The sequence below is a fragment of the Hemitrygon akajei genome, chromosome 26 (assembly GCF_048418815.1).
Source record: "Hemitrygon akajei chromosome 26, sHemAka1.3, whole genome shotgun sequence".
Classification (NCBI taxonomy): Eukaryota; Metazoa; Chordata; class Chondrichthyes; order Myliobatiformes; family Dasyatidae; genus Hemitrygon; species Hemitrygon akajei.
In genome coordinates this window covers 14,013,232-14,032,191 of record NC_133149.1, presented here as the reverse complement: position 1 = coordinate 14,032,191, position 18,960 = coordinate 14,013,232, and the positions used below count along the sequence as shown (strand labels likewise).

Genomic DNA, 18,960 nt, shown 5'->3' with positions numbered 1-18,960 from the left:
GTTGTTTCTCAGACTTGAAGCATGTGTCAAATGGTGTGCCACAGGGGTCAAATGCTGGAGCCTTTGTTGTTCGTTATTTATATAAATGATTTGGATGTACACGTACAGGGCATGTTCAGTCAGTTGGCAATTTACACTAAAATAGTTGGTATTATAGATGGTGAAGAAGGTTATCAAATATTACAGGCGGATCTTGTTCAGCTGGTGTATAGGCCGAGTTTGTGTGAAGATCTAGGTGTCTGAATTAAAGGAAGCATTATGAATGCATTGTAACTATTGAATTGTCCTGTTGTTATCTTTGATCTTTAGCATATAAAATTGTCATATTGGGTCAGGAGGCCTCTTCTATGTCCAGCAGCTTCAGTGTCTCTCTGGTGACTTCAATCATAGTCACAACACTGAGCATAGCTAACGTCTTACTGTTGCTCTAATATATACTTAGTGGCTACTTAATTAGGTAGACCTGGTTCAGTAAGTTTGTAGGTGACACTAAAATACATTCAGTAGCCACTTTATTAGGTACATCCTATGTTTGTGGTCTTCTGCCGCTGTAGCCTATCCACTTCAAGGTTCAACGTGTTGCACCTTCAGAGATGCTCTTCTTTCTTTTTCAATCTTTTTATTAGTATTAATAATATTATGAACAAAATACAATTAATATATTAATAAAGGGATTACAAACATACAAATTCCCATTACACATGAAAGAATACATAAGCAATGAATACAGTATAAATAAGTTTTCCCGAAACATGAACCATTTAGTATATATATGAACAAGGTAAATCTAGATATTTCATAATATATAATATAAAAAAAAGAAAAAAAAATATACAAAGTTGACTAACCTACTAATCTAGTATCTAAGGAAAAAAAAGGAAGCAAAAAAAGAAAAAAAAAGAAAAACTAAAAAAAAAGAGAGAAAAAAAAGGGCTGTTTATAGTATCTCACAAGAATACATAAACATCAATGTCGTCAACTCCGATCCTCTCAACATAAATACGATTAAAGCTGAAAAAACCAATAAGCTTGGCACAGGGTCGTATTACATCATATGAAAATATTGAATAAATGGTCTCCATATCTTTTCAAATTTAATAGAAGTATCGAATACACCACTTCTAATTTTTTCTAAATTTAAACATAACATAGTTTGAGAAAGCCAATGAAATACCGTGGGAGGATTAATTTCCTTCCAATTCAACAAAATAGATCTTCTAGCCATCAAAGTGAGAAAAGCAATCATTCGACAGGCGGAAGGAGATAAATGGAGTGAGTCCATCATCGGTAAACCAAAAATTGCGGTAATAGGATGGGGTTGTAAATCGATGTTCAGTACCGCAGAGATAATATCAAAAATATCTTTCCAATATTTTTTCAAAAGCGGACATGACCAAAACATATGAGTTAAAGACGCGATTTCCAATTGACATCTGTCACAAATAGGGTTTATATAAGAATAAAAATGAGCTAATTTATCCTTGGACATATGGGCCGGGCCCTATGTACAACCTTAAATTGTATTAATGAATGTTTGGCACATATAGATGCTGTATTAACTAATTGAAAAATTCTATCCCAATTCTCAATAGGAATAATAAGATTGAGCTCTCTTTCCCAATCATTTTTGGTCTTATCAAGGGGCACTGAACGTATCTTCATAATTATATTATAAAGTTTTGATATAAGCCCTTTTTGAAAAGGGTTTAATTCAAACAAACTCTCCAAAATATCTGAAGACACAAAATTTGGAAACGTAGGAAGTACCGTACTTAAAAAATGCCTAACCTGTAAGTATCTAAAAAAATGAAATCTAGGCAAATTATATTTATTAGATAATTGCTCAAAAGACATAAAACAGTTGTCCGAAAATAAATCAGAAAATCTTAATAAACCCTTAGTTTTCCAAGCCAAAAAAGCTTGATCTATAATTGAGGGGTGGAAAAAACAATTAGATACAATAGGAATATTTAAAACGAATTGAGTCAACCCGAAAAATTTCCGAAATTGAAACCATATACGTAAGGTATATTTAACTATCGGGTTGTCAATTCGTTTCGGCAATTTAGAAAGAGCAAAAGGGAGAGATGTCCCTAAAATAGAACCCAGAGCATAACCTGGTACCGATTTAATTTCCAAACTCACTCAATGAGGGCCAAAAGGACCATCCCATTCTTTCAACCAACATAACAAATATCTAATATTAACTGCCCAATAATAAAATCTGAAATTGGGTAATGCCAACCCACCTTCCTTCTTTGTCTTCTGTAAGTATGTTTTACCTAACCTGGGATTTTTATTCTGCCATAATATGAGGAAATTTTTGAATCAACATTAGTAAAAAAGGATTTCGGAATAAAAATTGGTACCGCTTGAAAAATATATAAAAACTTAGGTAAAATAACCATCTTAATAGCATTAATCCTACCTATCAGAGATAAAGAGAATGGTGACCACTTAGTAAACAAGCCTTTAATCTGATCAATTAAGGGTAGAAAATTAAACCTAAATAATTCTTTATGGTTTTTTGTGATTTTAATCCCTAAGTAAGTAAAAGAGTCATTAACTAATTTAAAAGGTAAAATACCATAGCTTGGGACCTGTCTATTCAAAGGAAACAATTCACTCTTATTAAGATTTAACTTATACCCAGAAAACTCACTAAATTGAGCCAACAATGATAAGACTGCTGGAATAGATTTCTCAGGGTTAGAGATGAATAATAATAAATCATCTGCATACAAAGATACCTTATGAATATCTGTTCCACGATTAATACCCAAAATATCCTGTGATTCTCTGATGGCAATTGCCAAAGGTTCTAAAGCAATGTTAAATAGTAATGGGCTAAGAGGACAACCTTGTCTAGTGCCCCGAAATAAACGAAAAAAGGGAGATCTTTGATTATTAGTAAACACCGAGGCTACTGGAGTTTGATAAATCAGTTTAATCCAAGAAATAAAGGTCGGACTGAAATTAAACTTCTCCAGCACATAAAATAAGTAAGGCCATTCAACTCTATCAAATGCTTTCTCCGCATCTAATGAAATAACACATTCTGAAGTGTTATGTGAAGGAGTATAAACAATATTCAGTAATCTCCTAACATTGAAAAAAGAATAGCGATTTTTAATAAAACCGGTTTGATCTTCCGAAATAATTTGGGGTAATACCTTCTCCAGCCTGGAAGCCAGTAACTTGGAAAAGATCTTGGAATCCACATTCAATAAAGATATTGGTCTATAAGATGCACAGTCAGTAGGGTCTTTATCTTTCTTCAGTATTAAGGAAATGGAAGCTCTATAAAAAGATTGTGGCAAATTCCCCAATCTAATTGCTTCTTCAAAAACCTTGCATAGGCAAGGAGAGAGAGTAGCAGAAAAACATTTTAAAAATTCTGCTGTATACCCATCTGGACCTGGTGCTTTCCCAGAATTCATTGAGGAAATAACCCCTTTAATTTCCGCATCCGTGAACGGAGTATCTAATACTGAAAGATCATCGGATGATAATTTTGGAAAATTCAATTTCCCAAGAAAATCACACATGGTATTATGATCCTGAGGGAATTCAGATTGATACAGGGAGGTATAAAAGTCTTGAAAAGACTTATTTATCTCATCATGGTTAACTGTCAAATCCCCATTCTGCTGACGAACCTTAGTGATTTGACGTTTAACCCAAACATTCTTCAGCTGACTAGCTAACAGTTTTCCCGATTTATCACTATGTATATAAAAATCAGATCTGGTTTTCATTAATTGATTTTCAATCGGAGATGTAAGTAATAAACTGTGTTCCATTTGAAGTTCAACCCTTTGTTTGTAAAGCTCCCTACTAGGAGTGGTCGAATATTTCTTGTCAATCTCTTTAATTTTATCAACCAATAACAGAGTTTCCTTCTTAATGCGTTTTCTCAGACCAACAGAGTAAGAGATAATCTGTCCACGTATATACGCTTTAAAGGTGTCCCAAAGTATTCCGCAAGAGATATCTTCTGTGGAATTAGTTGAAAAGAAGAAATCGATCTGCTCCTTCATAAATTTAATAAAGTCCGGATCTTGCAATAAGGTAGAGTCAAATCACCATTGTCTAGCACTTAAAGCTGTATCCGTGAAATTAATAGAAAGTTTTAATGGAGCATGGTCAGAAATAGCTATAATATCATAATTACAACCAATTACCGATGGAATAAAACAAGAGTCAATAAAAAAATAATCAATTCTCGAATAGGAATGATAAACATGTGAGAAAAAAGAAAACTCTGTCATTAGGATGACGAAATCTCCAAATATCAAAAACTCCATTATCAGTCAAAAAGGAGTTAATACAAGTGGCCGACTTATTGGGTAAAGTCTGAATAGATATAGATTTGTCCATCAAAGGATTTAAACAACAATTAAAGTCACCACCCATTATTAACTTATATTCATTTAAATTAGGTAAAGAAGTAAATAAGGACTTAAAAAAATCAGGACAATCCACATTTGGAGCATAAACATTAACCATAGCAACCTTTTTATTACAGAGTAAACCCGTAATTAACAAAAATCTACCATTCGGATCCAAAAGGATATCATGTTGAACAAATGCAATAGAGGAGTCAATAAAAATTGAAACTCCCTTAACTTTGGCATTCGAATTCGAATGATACTGTTGACCCCGCCAAGACCTAAAAAAGCGATATTTGTCCTCCTTCCTCACATGAGTTTCTTATACAAAAATGATATGAGCATTAAGTCTTTGGAATACTTTGAAAATCTTCTTTCGTTTAATCGGATGGTTTAAACCATTAGTATTCCAAGACACAAAGTTAATGGTTTGAGCCATGCTTCTAAAGTCAACCCTTTGGTATAGAAAGGGTTAACCATATTATAAACTCATGCACCCGGAAGAGGAACAAAAATAAAGAGCGGACCCGGAAGTGACGACATCATAGACATATTTGTAGTTCAAAAACAGCCCGAGTGAAAAAACTGAAACAAACTGATAAAATAAAAATAAAAGAGGAAAACAGACCAACCCCCACCCCCACAAGAAAAAGAAAAAAAGTCAAAATATGGCTGGGAAAAAGGAAAAAATGAGACTAATTCTACCCCCATATCAGCGGCAGACCACTCCGTATTTAAAGGATATATGAAAAAAAACCACCCCAACTTTAAAATTTATGATCACAATACTAAAATCTACGCTTCTTAATATGCTTAGTTGTAAAAAAAAAGAATATAATCACTAAAAGTTTATAAATCGGGTTATAACCCAAACAAATCAAGAAGTATTTAAACTATGATAAGCGATGCATTATAGGAAGACGAAAAAAGAAACAATAACGCCATCTTAAACAAAACCAAGAATATTTTTGCAAAAAACCACCATCTTGATAATAAAAAAAATTCCCTTCGAAAGGTTAAAAATATACCTTCAAGGGAACAAAAATTATAGTCAAAAATATAGTATAGTGGTTAAAGTGTATAAGACAGAGCGATTAATATAACGAAAGCACACTTTAACTTAAATATGAAGTATAGGATAAACCTACACCAATAGCCAGAGACTAACTCTGGTTTGAGGAATCGAAAACCATCTTACACGATCAGAATCACTCATTTATTAGAGAGTAGTGTCTATAGCAGTAGGGAAGTTCTCCTCCAGATACTTTTTCACTTCAAAAGTAGAAAGGAAAACCTGGCGTGGAGCATTCAACGGAGATATTCTAAGCTTCGCCGGGTATAAGAGCGCAGGTTTTAGATTTTTCTCATAACATTCAGACATCAGAGGTTTAAAAAGAAGCCTTTTTTTCATAACTTCAGGACTAAAATCTTCCACCAAACGGAAATAGTAATTTTGAAATTTAATCATCCCAGCCCTCCGAGCCTCACGAATGAGTTGTTCTTTGTCGTGTACATAGTGAAACCGGACAATTACCACCGGGGGTTTAGCTGAAGCACTCGATGAATGACTCCAAATTCTATGTGCTCGGTCAAGTAACGGGGGATTCTCTGGAAAAACCGACGGAAACGCATCTTTTAAAAATTGAGCAAAATATTTCGAAGGATCGCCTTTTTCTATGCCGTCTGGGAGACCAAGTATACGTAGGTTCTGTCTTCTGGACCGATTCTCCAAATCGACACTCTTGGCTTTAAGTGTTTCCACCAGTTTAATGGTCGAAATTAAATCCTGTTGCAATTTTTCAATTATCAAATCTCGTTTCCGAGCTTCTTCTTGCAGAGACGCGATAAGAGCTTGCTGCTGGTTAATTACTGAATCCGTCTTAACCATATAATCTTGAAAAGCCTTTATATCTTGTTTAAAAACTTGTTGTAGTTCATCGAATTTTCTATCCAAAACCTCCATAAGCAGTTCATAAGTTAACTCAGTGCGTTGCGGTTGAGCTTGTTTCTTTCCATTACCGTTCGGGTTGCGCCCAGGTTCTCGTCCTTTGGATCTAAGAGCCATTTCTGTTTGCATATCTTCAAAAATTCACAATAAACTCTTAACGATAAGCCCGAGAAAGTAGCAAGAATCTTTTGGTGTAGGTAAAAATAAGTTGAATAAGGGTGATCAAAGGTTAAAAAAAGTAAAGGTTATGGAGCGGATCTGAAACAGTACTCACTCCATGAGCGTCTCCCGCTGACCTCCAGAGATGCTCTTCTGCACACCACTGTTGTAACGTGTGTTTATTGAGTTGCTGTTGCCTTTCTGTCAGCATTGAATGAACCAGTTTGGCTGTTCTCCTCTGTCCTCCCTCATTAGCAAGGTGGAGTCACAGGTAGACAGGTTAGAGAAGAACACTGGCCTTCCTAAGTCAGGGCATTGAGTATAATAATGGGTCACATTGAGTCGTAAGGTTGTTGGTGAGACCGCACTTGGAGTATTGTGGTTGGTTTCGGTCACTCTGCACATAATTTCCCTTGTTTGCTCCAATTTCCTCTACGTGGCAAAAGTGTGCTGGTAGGTTAATAAGATGCTGTATATATTTTAACAGGGGAGTAGGTGAGCATGATTTGACTACTCAGTCAGGAGGAACATATTCCCTGCATCTAACCTGACAAATCTTTTGTACATTTTGATGAGAATGTACTGGTTCTACATTTAACCCCTTAATCACATTCTTTAGCTTTCCTAACTTTTCCCATTGATTCTGCATGTATCTAAAATATTAACTATTGAGGTTGTAGTGTTTCTCCCAGTTAATGCAACTGTTTACCAGTCCCCCTTCTGTCACTAGAGAGCTTTATTGCTCTCTAAACCTTGTTGCCTCAGCTTTTTTACTATTAACAGCCTTAGCTACTGACTTGTACATTCTCCAGGCACCGTCCTCGAATGTTTGTAAATTTGAGATGGCCTTGTGGTGTACATTATCTTACAACTGTTTGAATGATAGCTTGTACCATTCAACTTTGCAGTGAGTTTTTGGGCAGAATTATCTCTGAAGCTGTGGTATCCTTCAGTGGAGGTACAGTGATTTGGTCTGTGGATCTCCTGTTATAGTGGCTGAGCACCTACACAGCCTGATAGAATTCAGTTACAACTTACCCCTCTCTTTCTATAGACATTCATATCTGTGAATGGGTACAGTCTTTTTCTAAGGGTAGGAGTATCTAAAACTAGAGGGTAAAAGTGAGAGAGCAAATATTTAAAGCGGGAAGGTTTTTCACATGTATATGGCATAAGCTGCCAGAAAGTGGTAGAGGCTGTGTTACTCTTCAGACTCTGTTCACATGAACCAATCTTCAATCCTCTTTTTCCTCTCCCCATCCTTTCTTAAACAGTGGGATCATATTTGCTGCCCTCCAATGTACAACAGTCCCAAAACCTGTGGCACTTAGGAAGAAGACTGGAGCATCTAGTAATTCAAAACCACCTTGTTCAAAGTTACACAGTGGCTGATGGTGACCAACTGTACTTAATCAGACAGCTTATTCATTGGGTCTGAGTGACACACACAAGTCAGTATTTATTTGCCTGCAAATAATTGTCCTTGAGAAGGTGGTATTGAGCAGCCAGTTTGAAATGTGTGTGGGATGGTGCTGAGATAAAGCGCGCTTGTATTTTGTGCATGGGCTTACTGTGGCCATCATTGGTTTTGTGGGGGACTGGTTTTGAATGTAGTTTGTAAGCACTTCTCAGGAGCAGTTCAGAGCTGAGGCTGAGGTGATAGAATCAGAATAGGGTTTATTACTCTATTTTATTTTTTTTAATTTTGAGATACAACGTGGAGTAGGATGAACTACACTGCCCCAACAACCCCCCGATTCAACACTAGCCTAATTTACAGTGACCAATTAATTTACCAAATGGCATGTCTTTAGACTGTGGGAGGAAACCGGAGCACCCGAAGAAAACCCACACATTCCACGGGGAGGACGTACAGACTCCTTACAGAGGATGCCGGAATTGAACTCTGACTTCGGGCGTCCCTCGCTGTAATGGCGTCATACTAACCACTACACTACTGTGGCGCCCCTATCACTGACAAATGTCATGAAATTTGTTGTTTGGTGGCAGCAGCACGGTGCAAGACATGAAAATTACTATAAGTCACAAAAAGAAATAAATAGTGCAAAAGACAATGATTGTGCTGGTGTTCATGGGTTCAGTGTTCATTCAGAAATCTGATGGTAGAGGGGAAGAAACTATTCATAAAATATTGAGTGTCTTCAGGCTCCTATACCAGTTTGATGGATACATTTCAAAACAATTCTAACATTATAACATAGAGCTCTTTGAAATTGTTGAAATATTAATCAAAACAAGTTATTTGAATAAAGGAACATATTATAATGGACCCCATGGTAACAACCATTGCTGACAATTTTTTGAAAGTTCCAGGAATTTTTAGTCACACACAGAGGAGGTCCTGTACTAACCAAGGTTTAAAGCAGGATATGCCAGCTATTCCTTTCAAAATCTGGGCTGCTGCTTTGGGTGATGAATAAGCTGTTCTTATTCTCAGAAGCTGTTCAGGTATGATGCTGTGGGTGGGAAGGAGAGCATTGCTTTCAGGCATTTTGTGGGTTGGGCACTATCTTCAGGAGAGGATATTTGGAAAGATGCTGAGACACTGTTTATGAAAGGCAAAGGGCCATGGCTTACATTGAATCATCCAGGCCAGTAGAGATTTTTCCTTGTTTAAATCCATTGGGAAATGGGAGCCTGAAATAAAAAAAAATGGATGTGCTGTAAATACTCAGCAGCATTTGTGGAGACAGAAACATTTCAAACAGCTGATCTTCCACAGAAATGGGACAAAGAGAAGCATTTGTTCCTCCATCACTGAACCCACTTTCACATCATCTGGGAATGTTCACCTTTCCTGACGTTTAGTTCCTTGGTGATGATCAGCTGTTGATGTATTAAATTAAGTACTGCAGTGAATTTTTTTTTGAATTCCACATCCGTAATTGCACCAAAAAAATACAAAGAATGTTGAAACTGTGAGCTTGGTTGAATGGTAAAACCAAAACATACTTTACCCTGCCGAAGGGTCTCGGCCCAAAATGTTGACTGTGCTCTTTTCTATAGATGCTGCCTGGCCTGCTGAGTTCCTCCAGCATCTTGTGTGTGTGTTGCTTGGATTTCCAAAATCTGCAGATTCTCTCTTGTTTGTGATTTGACATACTTTACCCATTACTGTGTTCCCTGGCTGAGCTCAACTTCCTGTGGTCCTCTTGTAGGAGAAGCGAACGCAGCCTTGCATAACGCTGAATATAACTGCACCTTTCCTGCTATGATTGAGGATTGGAGGAAAACTTTTTATCAAGGGTCTGAAGGTTCTACAAAAATCGATTTTTCTTTTGGGTTTGTCCAGGTAACTTAAGATATTAATCTTGATTTACGCAATTCCGATTTTCAAATTTCGAGAGCTTAATATTACTGGCTGCATCTTCATCAGGTACATCTTTTTGGCTTGTAATGATTCATTGGATGTTGAGAGCACGGAAGGAGACCATTGTGTTCCTGTTGGCCCTCCTCCAACAACATAATTGCCTTCCAACAATGCGGGACGTCATCACAGACACCCACCTACACAGTCCAATGTTGTGGGTCTGACCCTCTCAACGCAGCAATCTGTCACTACTGCACCCCTATATAACACCTTCCCAGGACTGTCTCTTCCACTGGTATGCCTGTTGGATGTCACTGGACCAGTATCCAGTGCCTGGACTATCGATCTGGAGACCTGAGTTTAATTGTGGTTTAACAATTAATTAAGTAAATCAGGAATTAAAAGGCAGGAGTTGGTGGAGGTTACCAGTTGTTGCAGAAACCAGAATGGTGACTATCCAAGCTGATTAAGATCAGGATCTTGCTGCAATTCTTGATACCCTCTTCGCTGTTTATGACACCACCTAATTCAATGTCATCTGCAAACTTACTATCTATTCCTTATATATTCTCATCCAAGTTGTTACCATCAGTGAGAAATAACTAAAGGGTCCAGCAACGACCCATGGGCCACACCACTAGTCACAGACTTCCAGTCTGAGAAAATCCTTTCACCATCCTACCATCCTGTTAATTTTGTATCTGGTTTACTTACTCTCCTTGGATATCATGTGTTCTAACCTTCCAGAGCAGCCCTTATCAGAAGCCTCACTGAAATCCACATATACTGTTTGTCCTCCTCCCCTCATCAACCCTCTTCGTTGATTCATCAAGAAACTCAAAAAAGTCATAAGTCGAGATCTCCTACGCACATAGCCATGCTGGCTGTCCGAGTCGAACTCTGTCTTATTAGGTGTAAGTGTATTTTATCCTTCAGAATGCTCTCCAGCAACTTGGCTTCCACTAACAAAGTTGCTGGAAAGCACTCTGAGAGATAAAACAGACTTCGGCAAACAGTTTTGTGGCCTTCTGCTGGTGTAGCCCATCCACTTCAAGGTTTGACATGTGTGTTCAGAGATGCTCTTTTGCATACCACTGTTGCAATGCAGGGTTATTTAAGTTACTGTTGCCTTCCTATCAGTTTGAGCCAGCCTGGCTATTGTCTTCTGACCTCTCTCATTAATAAGGTGTTTTTGCCCACAGAACTGCTGCTTAGTGGATTTTTTTTTGTTATTTTTCACACCATTCTCTATAAACTTTAGAGACTGTTGTGTGTGAGAATATTAGGAGATCAGCAGTTTGTGAGATACTCAAACAACTCCAACAATCAGAGTCAAAGTCACTTAGATCAAATTTCTTCCCCATTCTGATTGGTCTGAACAACTAAACCACTTGACTATGTCTGCATGCTTTTATGCATTGAGTTGCTGTCACATGATTTGCTGATTAGATATTTGCATTAATTAGCAGGTGTACCCAATAAAGTGGCCACTGAGTGTATAATTACCAGGTCTATCCTTATAGTCCTTCTTAAATATAGGCACAACATTTACTATCCTCCAGTCTTCTGGTACCTTGCTGAAGGATAGTAATGTTGTAAATATCACAGTGAGAATCCGCAGTTTTTTCTCCAGTTTCCCATCATGTTCTTGGGTATACCCTGTCCTGACCTGAAGATTTTCCATCATCATACATCTAAACACATACAACACCCCTTTTACTATAACATGGAATGATCTCAAAATGGCTTCATTAACTTTGACGACTTCCAGCAGCTCTGTACATAGATTCCAGCTTGGTCTTTGACAGTATATTCCTTTTTCTGTAATATACTTAAAAAATAAAACTCTCTTGGGATTCTCCATAATTTTCTCTGGCAAGGCCATGTCATGCCCCTTGTTGGCCCTCCTAATCTCCTTTGTGACTCTGCACTGATATCCAGTGATTCACTTAAACCCAGCTGCCTGTATCTAACTTGAGCCTCCTTTATCTTGACCAGATTTACAATATCTCTTGACATCCAGAGTTCCCAACATCTACAGCTTTGTCTTTTACTTTAATAGGAACGTGTGGTCTTTGAACTCATGTTATCCCACTTGGGGGAAAAAAAAACTCCCACTTTCCTAAGCTCCTTTAGTCTGCAAATAGCCTAATCAACTTTTGCAAGCTCCTGACTGACGTCACCAAAATTTGCCTTGCCCCTATTCAGGAATCTTGCCCACAAATCTCCCTGACTCCGGTCTTTAACATTGATTTACTTTCTTTCTAGCTTTCTACCTATCACCACAAATTCCCAGACGATTCCTTCCCTTGGATTCGCTGGCATCAAACGGCTGATTTTGGTTTTGCTCCAAACCCTAAAATGAAAAGGACATTCATGGCAGTTGCAATGGACCTGGGGGATGAGAAATCTCCTTATGGCAGGTAAGTGACAAAGTTTAAAATGTATTTCAGGATGCTGCTGAATAACTTCTGTCAGTAACAGCTGAATGGATTGGCAGATGTGAACAGTCCATCCCAGGATGTATTTTCACAGGAGATGGAATATCACAGCCAGGTGGGGATGACGGGCAAAAGGAATAGACTAAGTGACAACATCAATGAGGTGCAACCTTCAGCAGAGTTATAATTGTAGCAAAGGGGCCATTTTCAGAAGGCATTTGATAAGGTCCCACATAGGAGATTGGTGGGTAAAATCAAAGCTCATGGCATTGGGGGTAAGACATTGACATGGATAGAAAACTGGTTGGCAGATAGAAAGCAAAGGGTAGCGGTGAATGGGTGTTTCTCGGAATGGCAGGTGGTGACTAGTGGGGTGCCACAGGGCTCGGTATTGGGACCACAGCTGTTTATGATTTACGTCAATGATTTAGATGAAGGCATTGAGAATAACATCAGCAAGTTTGCTGATGATACTAAGCTGGGTGGCAGTGTGACATGTGATGAGGAGGTTAGGAGAATTCAGGGTGACTTGGATAGGCTGAGTGAGTGGGCAGATACTTGGCAGATGACGTTTAATGTGAATAAGTGTGAGGTTATCCACTTTGGGAGTAAGAACAGGAAGGCAGATTATTATCTGAACGGTGTAAAGTTAGGTAAGGGAGAAATACAAAGAGATCTAGGAGTCCTTGTTCATCAGTCACTGAAGGTGAATGAGCAAGTACAGCAGGCAGTGAAGAAGGCTAATGGAATGTTGGCCTTTATTACAAAGGGAATTGAGTACAAGAGCAAGGAAATCCTCTTGCATTTTGTACAGGGCCCTGGTGAGACCACACCTGGAATATTGTGTACAGTTTTGGTCTCCAGGGTTAAGGAAGGACATCCTGGCTGTAGAGGAAGTGCAGCGTAGATTCACAAGGTTAATTCCTGGGATGTCAGGACTGTCTTACGCAAAGAGGTTAGAGAGACTGGGCTTGTACACGCTGGAATTAAGGAGATTGAGAGGGGATCTGATTGAAACATATAAGATTATTAAGGGATTGGACAAGATAGAGGCAGGAAATATGTTCCAGATGCTGGGAGAGTCCAGTACCAGAGGGCATGGTTTGAGAATAAGGGGTAGGTCATTTAGGACAGAGTTAAGGAAAAACTTCTTCTCTCAGAGAGTTGTGGGGGTCTGGAATGCACTGCCTCGGAAGGCAGTGGAGGCCAATTCTCTGGATGCTTTCAAGAAGGAGCTAGATAGGTATCTTATGGATAGGGAAATCAAGGGATATGAGGACAAGGCAGGAACCAGGTATTGATAGTAGATGATCAGCCATGATCTCAAAATGGTGGTGCAGGCTCAAAGGGCCAAATGGTCTACTTCTGCACCTATTGTCTATTGCCTATGTGAAGAATTATTAGCAGATGAAAGACCTGGCTTCATTTGTTATAATTATTATTGGAATTCACCACAAACATGAACTTACCTTTGATGGACATGTACTTGGGTAAACGTAGTAGGAAATTTGTGAATGGCAAGATCCCACAAAATCCCACAAGAATGCTGGTTAGGTGGGAATGTTACGTGGAACCCTGAGAGAACCCACATTCATTTATTTGGTATGGAATCTTCAGCTTACCTGGGCTCTCAGGTTAACTTTGGGAGATGGTCTAGGATCCACAAAATTCAAACTCTAAAGAATCAGATTTGTATCAAGTGTCAGCAAACACTTACTTTTATATTTTTCAGCATTCATCCGCGGTATAAACGAGAAGTAGCCTACAGATTATACCTTGGTGCTCTTGCCATAGCTTACGAAGAGACTGAAGTTGTTTTCCAAGGTCCTTTTCCAAAGCACTTCCAGCTAAAGAACACAGAATTGAGAATCACCTATTCACAGGAACTTGCTGTACTGGAGCTCAGTAAAGATATATTTGAGGTATGGTACACATATAGTCAGCTTCTGACGACTGGTTGAACAGCCACACCTGATTACGGATGAGCAATAATATAACTAAAAGAGACAAACTCAAGCTTCAGAGATGTGCTAATGCAGTACACACTTGAGCATAATAGGATTGAGCATGGTCATTGTGGATTTATTGAAGAAAAGTTATATTTAACACATCTCCTGGAATTGGTTCTGGTGAATCTAAGGCTAGGGGTATCAAGAATAAGAGAAGGTAGGTTTTAGGTGAGGGGTAGTGGATTTAAGGAAGATCTGAGGAGTAAGTTTTTTTTCTTACACAGAGTGTTTAATATCTGGAAAGTGCTGCCAGATGAGGTGGAGGAATCAGATACAATTACTAAATTAATAAATTGGTTAATTATTGTCACTCGTAACCAGGTACAGTGGAAAACCTTTTGGTTAGCATACCATCATTACAACAATGCATTGAGGTAGTACAAGGCAAAACAATAATAGAATGCAGAATAAAATGTTACAGTTATAGCGATAGCAGTACAGGTAGACAATAATGGAGTACATTATGCGGTCAAGAGTTCAATAGTCTCAGTAGTGGTATAGAAACTGTCCTTGGGCCTGGTGGTACATGTTTTAGGCATTTATATCGTCAGCTTAATGGGAGGTGGAGAAGAGAGTTTGTCTGGGGTGGGTGGGGTCTTTGAATGTGTTGGCTGCTTTTTCAGGCAACGAGAAGTGCAGACGAAGTCCGCAGAGGGGAAGCTGGTTCTTATGATTTGTCCACAACACACTGCATTTTCTTGTGGTCTCTATGCTTAAGAGGCAATTAGATAAGCTCTTAAATAAGCAAGGCATAGAAGGATATGGACCTAATGCAGGCAAATGGGATTAGTGTAGCAAAAAGGCTAAAGGGCCTGTTTTTCTGCTGTACAATGCCATGTTTAGATATAGAGAATTCCAATAAACAGGTATGTGTTGGCAGATTTATTAACACATGTTTATTCAAAACTTTCTCTGAGTAAGAACCAATTATCGCTTGCTTCCTTTGTACTGTCAAAGCCTTTGAGTTATTAATTCAGTCAGATAAATAAATGCTGATCGGTGCTGTATGGAAGAAAAAAATTGTTCTCTCTCTGAAATCAATCCCTTGCATAGCCCCATGCTAGGAATTGAGCAGTCTCTCTACTGCTCTTTTAATACTGTAATCATTGCTCCTCCAAAATCATTGTGTCCTGTAATGATTGTTGGATATACTCAACACTTTCCAATTACTTGCCCCTGAGAAATGCAATGTGATGTGTGGTACCCATGATCATTTTCTGTGCCTGTCACACTGATTGGCAGGTTTCTGTCAGGAGCGGGAAGCAATAAACTGGGCAGAGCTTTTATTGGCAATTCAGGGCCAAATTAGTTTGTAGTTGTGGAATAAAATTGTCTGTGATCATTTTTACATGAACAAGTGTGTTGAGATTGGTGAGCTGTGGTGGACTGAACCAGTATCAATGATTGGATGTTTTTATTCCCCATAGGTTCAATGCTGTTCAAAGTGGTATAATTCAAGCTGTAAGTGGATTTCGGCCCCTATGGTTAACAGTTCTGTCAACGTAGTGATTTTGTCACTGGAAGAGTGCCAGCAGAAAGTGAGTGGAGTTCGTTACGCATGGAATGAATGGCCCTGTAAACTGAAGAAATGTCCTCTCTACAGCAGAACTTATAAGTTGCCTGCCCCAACATTCATGACACCCAAAAATGATCATTTATATTAAAAAAAACATTGTTCAATCACAAAGTGAGCAGGTCAAGTTATAAAATGCATATTGAGCCTTCTATCAGCCCTTCAAAAATTGATTGTTCTTGTGACTCGTTCTTATATAAGATTAATTTTGATTCAGCTGTCTTTTAACTGACAGTGATACTGATTTTTTAAAAGTACAAAATCTGAGAGATCTTTGTAGGTGTATTGTATTTAGGTATGGCCATATCACTCATGCTTCTTAAGATTAATATATTTTCTAATGCATCTTTCCCAGGTGTTTCTGGGTAACATATTCTACATTTTGCTCTAGTAATGATTGTCTTGAGTTCCTGCATTCTTGGTAGATTGGAAGAAAGGTGTGTAATGCCCAAGGATTGGGAACCCGCAAAGTATGATTTAAAAACTAATGCAAAGTTCTTGAAACATTGCAGGGTAAATATGGAGCATTCATTTTTCCTGGAATCAGTCTTATTGCTTTGCTTTCTAACACTAGGAGTGTCATATTGCTGCTCCTTTACTACTCCCTCCCTTGTTATTCAAGTGGATGTACAAAGATATTAAAGCCCAAGAAACAGAAGCTTCCTCATTTGCTTTGCTATTCACTAAAATTACAATTTGATGCCAGTTTCTTGCACTAACATGATGTTTCTTAAATCTGTTGATATCTAAAAATCTTACTGATCTGTATAAACTGTATTTCGTAGTGTACTCTCTATAACCATCTTGGGTGGAGTTCCAAAGAGTCATTCTGGGTAAAGAGGTTTCTTCTTGTCTTGTTCCTGAATGGATGTCCCCTTATTTTGAGTTTGTGACACCTGATTCTATTGCTCCGCCTGAGGGGAAATAATTTCTGCTGCATATGTCCTGTTACATTCCTCAAGACTGATACGGTGGCACAGCACCCAAGTTTAATCCTGACCTTGAATGCTTTTTGTGTGGAGTTCCCCCTTTCTCCTAGTTCACCCAGTGGATTTTCTCCACTTGCCCCAGTTTCTCCCACATTCCAAAGATGGACTGATAGTTTCACCATCTATTGTCAGTTATCCTTGACCCTAAACATTAGCTCTGTTTCACTTCTCACAGCCGCTGCCTGACCTGTTGGAGTGTTTCCAGCATTTTGTGTTTTATTTCAGTTTTCTAACACATTTTCATGAACTGTTAATTATTTGTTACAATAGGTTAATGAAAAGAGTTGGAATGTGTGAGAGTCCTTAATTTGCTGAGTACAAGGAAGTAAAGCGAGGAAGCCTGGGACTAGCTATTTCCCATTTCATACCATCTCAGCGAAATGGCTCATAAGCAAATCAATGCAAAATCAAATTATTATTACTTGCCAGCTTAATGGCTGACTAGATTCCCATATAGTGTGAGATGTGATATTGAAGCATGAGAGCCAATAATGTTTTTGCTTGGCCGCTGATAATTTTGTGAAGATTTGATACAGTCCATCCATCCAATTTAAATTGGGGGCAGTAGAAAAAGGATGAGCGAGTTTACACTCTCAGTAGTTTAGATTTGCACTATAAATACAACTGAAGTACAGAACATACAAAATAGAATGCATTCACCTAAATGAAGTCAAAGCTGAGAAGAGTGCAAAACAGTGGAATCTTTAGAAGTTGATGAGAAAGGGGTGAAATGATCAAATGTGCAAGTTACTTGCATTGAAATGTAACTGTTGCTCAACCAATGAGGATGCAGTGATGTACATTGTGTTTACTAGTTGTTCACGTGTAGCAACAGCAGCTGGTTGGGAAGGGACTCCTGTTGCAGTATTTGAACCTCCGTTGTCTGGAGAAAGGTCAGTGTAGGTAACTGGGCTGGGAGAGCAGTGAAAGGAACTGTGGTTGATGGTCCTGCAACAGAGAAACACTCCCCAGTGGAAGAGTCGGACAAGGCATTTAACCTTGGATCTGCACCATAAGAATTTGCTCATTATCACTTCACTTCCTATCCTGCTGCAGCTCTGATGAAACAGAGTTCATTGTTGTCAGTTTGCACTATTTTTTTAATCCGTCAGAATCAGGTTTACTATCACCAGCATATGTTGTGAAATTTGTTAACTTTACAGCAGCAGTACAATGCAGTGCATGATAATAGAGAAAATAACTGTGAATTAGAGAAAATATATATATACCAATAAAATAGTTAAGTTAAATAAGTAGTGTAAAAATGGAAACAAAGAAGTAATGAGGTAGTGTTCAAGGGTTCAATGTCCATTTAGGAATCAGATAGCAAAGGGGAAGAAGCTGTTCCTTACTCCCTGAGTGTGTGTTTTCAGGCTTCTGTACTTCCTCCCTGATGGTAACAGTAAGAACAGGGCATGACCTGGGTGGTGGGGTCCTTAATGATGGACACTGCCTTTTTGAAGCATCCTTGATGTCCTGGATGCTACAGAGTCGGTGATCATGATGGAGCACTTATTTTTGTTCACTGAATAACAAATAACACTGTAATAACTGAGTTTCTTCTCGTTGAAGCCCTCACTTATTGTGCAACTGTTAATAAATAACAATGTCAATAACGTCTCCTTGTTTGGAATGGTATCATGTCCCATTTTCAAAGTGATTCCATGAGCTCTCAAATATACTGAGTTTTTCACTTTGCAGGAGTTGGGACTTGGAGCGAAAGTGGGAGACTTTGAGGTAAGTTAGCAACTTACTAAGTTGCTAGTAGAGTTAATAAACCCTTGTTAGTTAATTGTTATTTGGCTAATTAGCTAATTAACAGCAGCTAATTAAAAAGTAGGTAGGCTCAAGAAGAGCATTCATCTTGGAGTGGCTAATGTGAAGGTGAGGCTTCGGTGGACAGGCATGGGTGTGGAGCAGGTACAAACACAGAAGGTTTTATTTTTCTGTTCAGCTTTAGTGTTTCTCTCTGTGTCAGCAGGTTGACAGCTAGGGTGGTGGAATGCTCCTGCAATGTGTGGGTGGTTGAAGGTTACTTCTCAGAATGAAGGCCTTTGGTGTGCTGCTGGGTTTGGTGTTGGGAGCCTTGTTATTTATTATTTATATAAATGATGCAATT

General features: G+C 38.4%; 1 protein-coding gene across 1 annotated transcript in view; it reads left to right on the top strand.

The window, feature by feature from the left end:
* siae (sialic acid acetylesterase) overlaps positions 1-18,457 on the top strand; it is a 70,342-nt gene extending 51,885 nt beyond the window's left edge. The window contains exons 7-10 of the mRNA XM_073029595.1: positions 9,678-9,811; positions 12,098-12,252; positions 14,003-14,192; positions 15,707-18,457. Of these exons, the coding sequence (XP_072885696.1) occupies positions 9,678-9,811; positions 12,098-12,252; positions 14,003-14,192; positions 15,707-15,943 (716 nt within the window). The 3' untranslated portion in view covers positions 15,944-18,457. The remainder of the gene's footprint in view (positions 1-9,677; positions 9,812-12,097; positions 12,253-14,002; positions 14,193-15,706) is intronic.
* Positions 18,458-18,960: the final 503 nt, after the last annotated feature.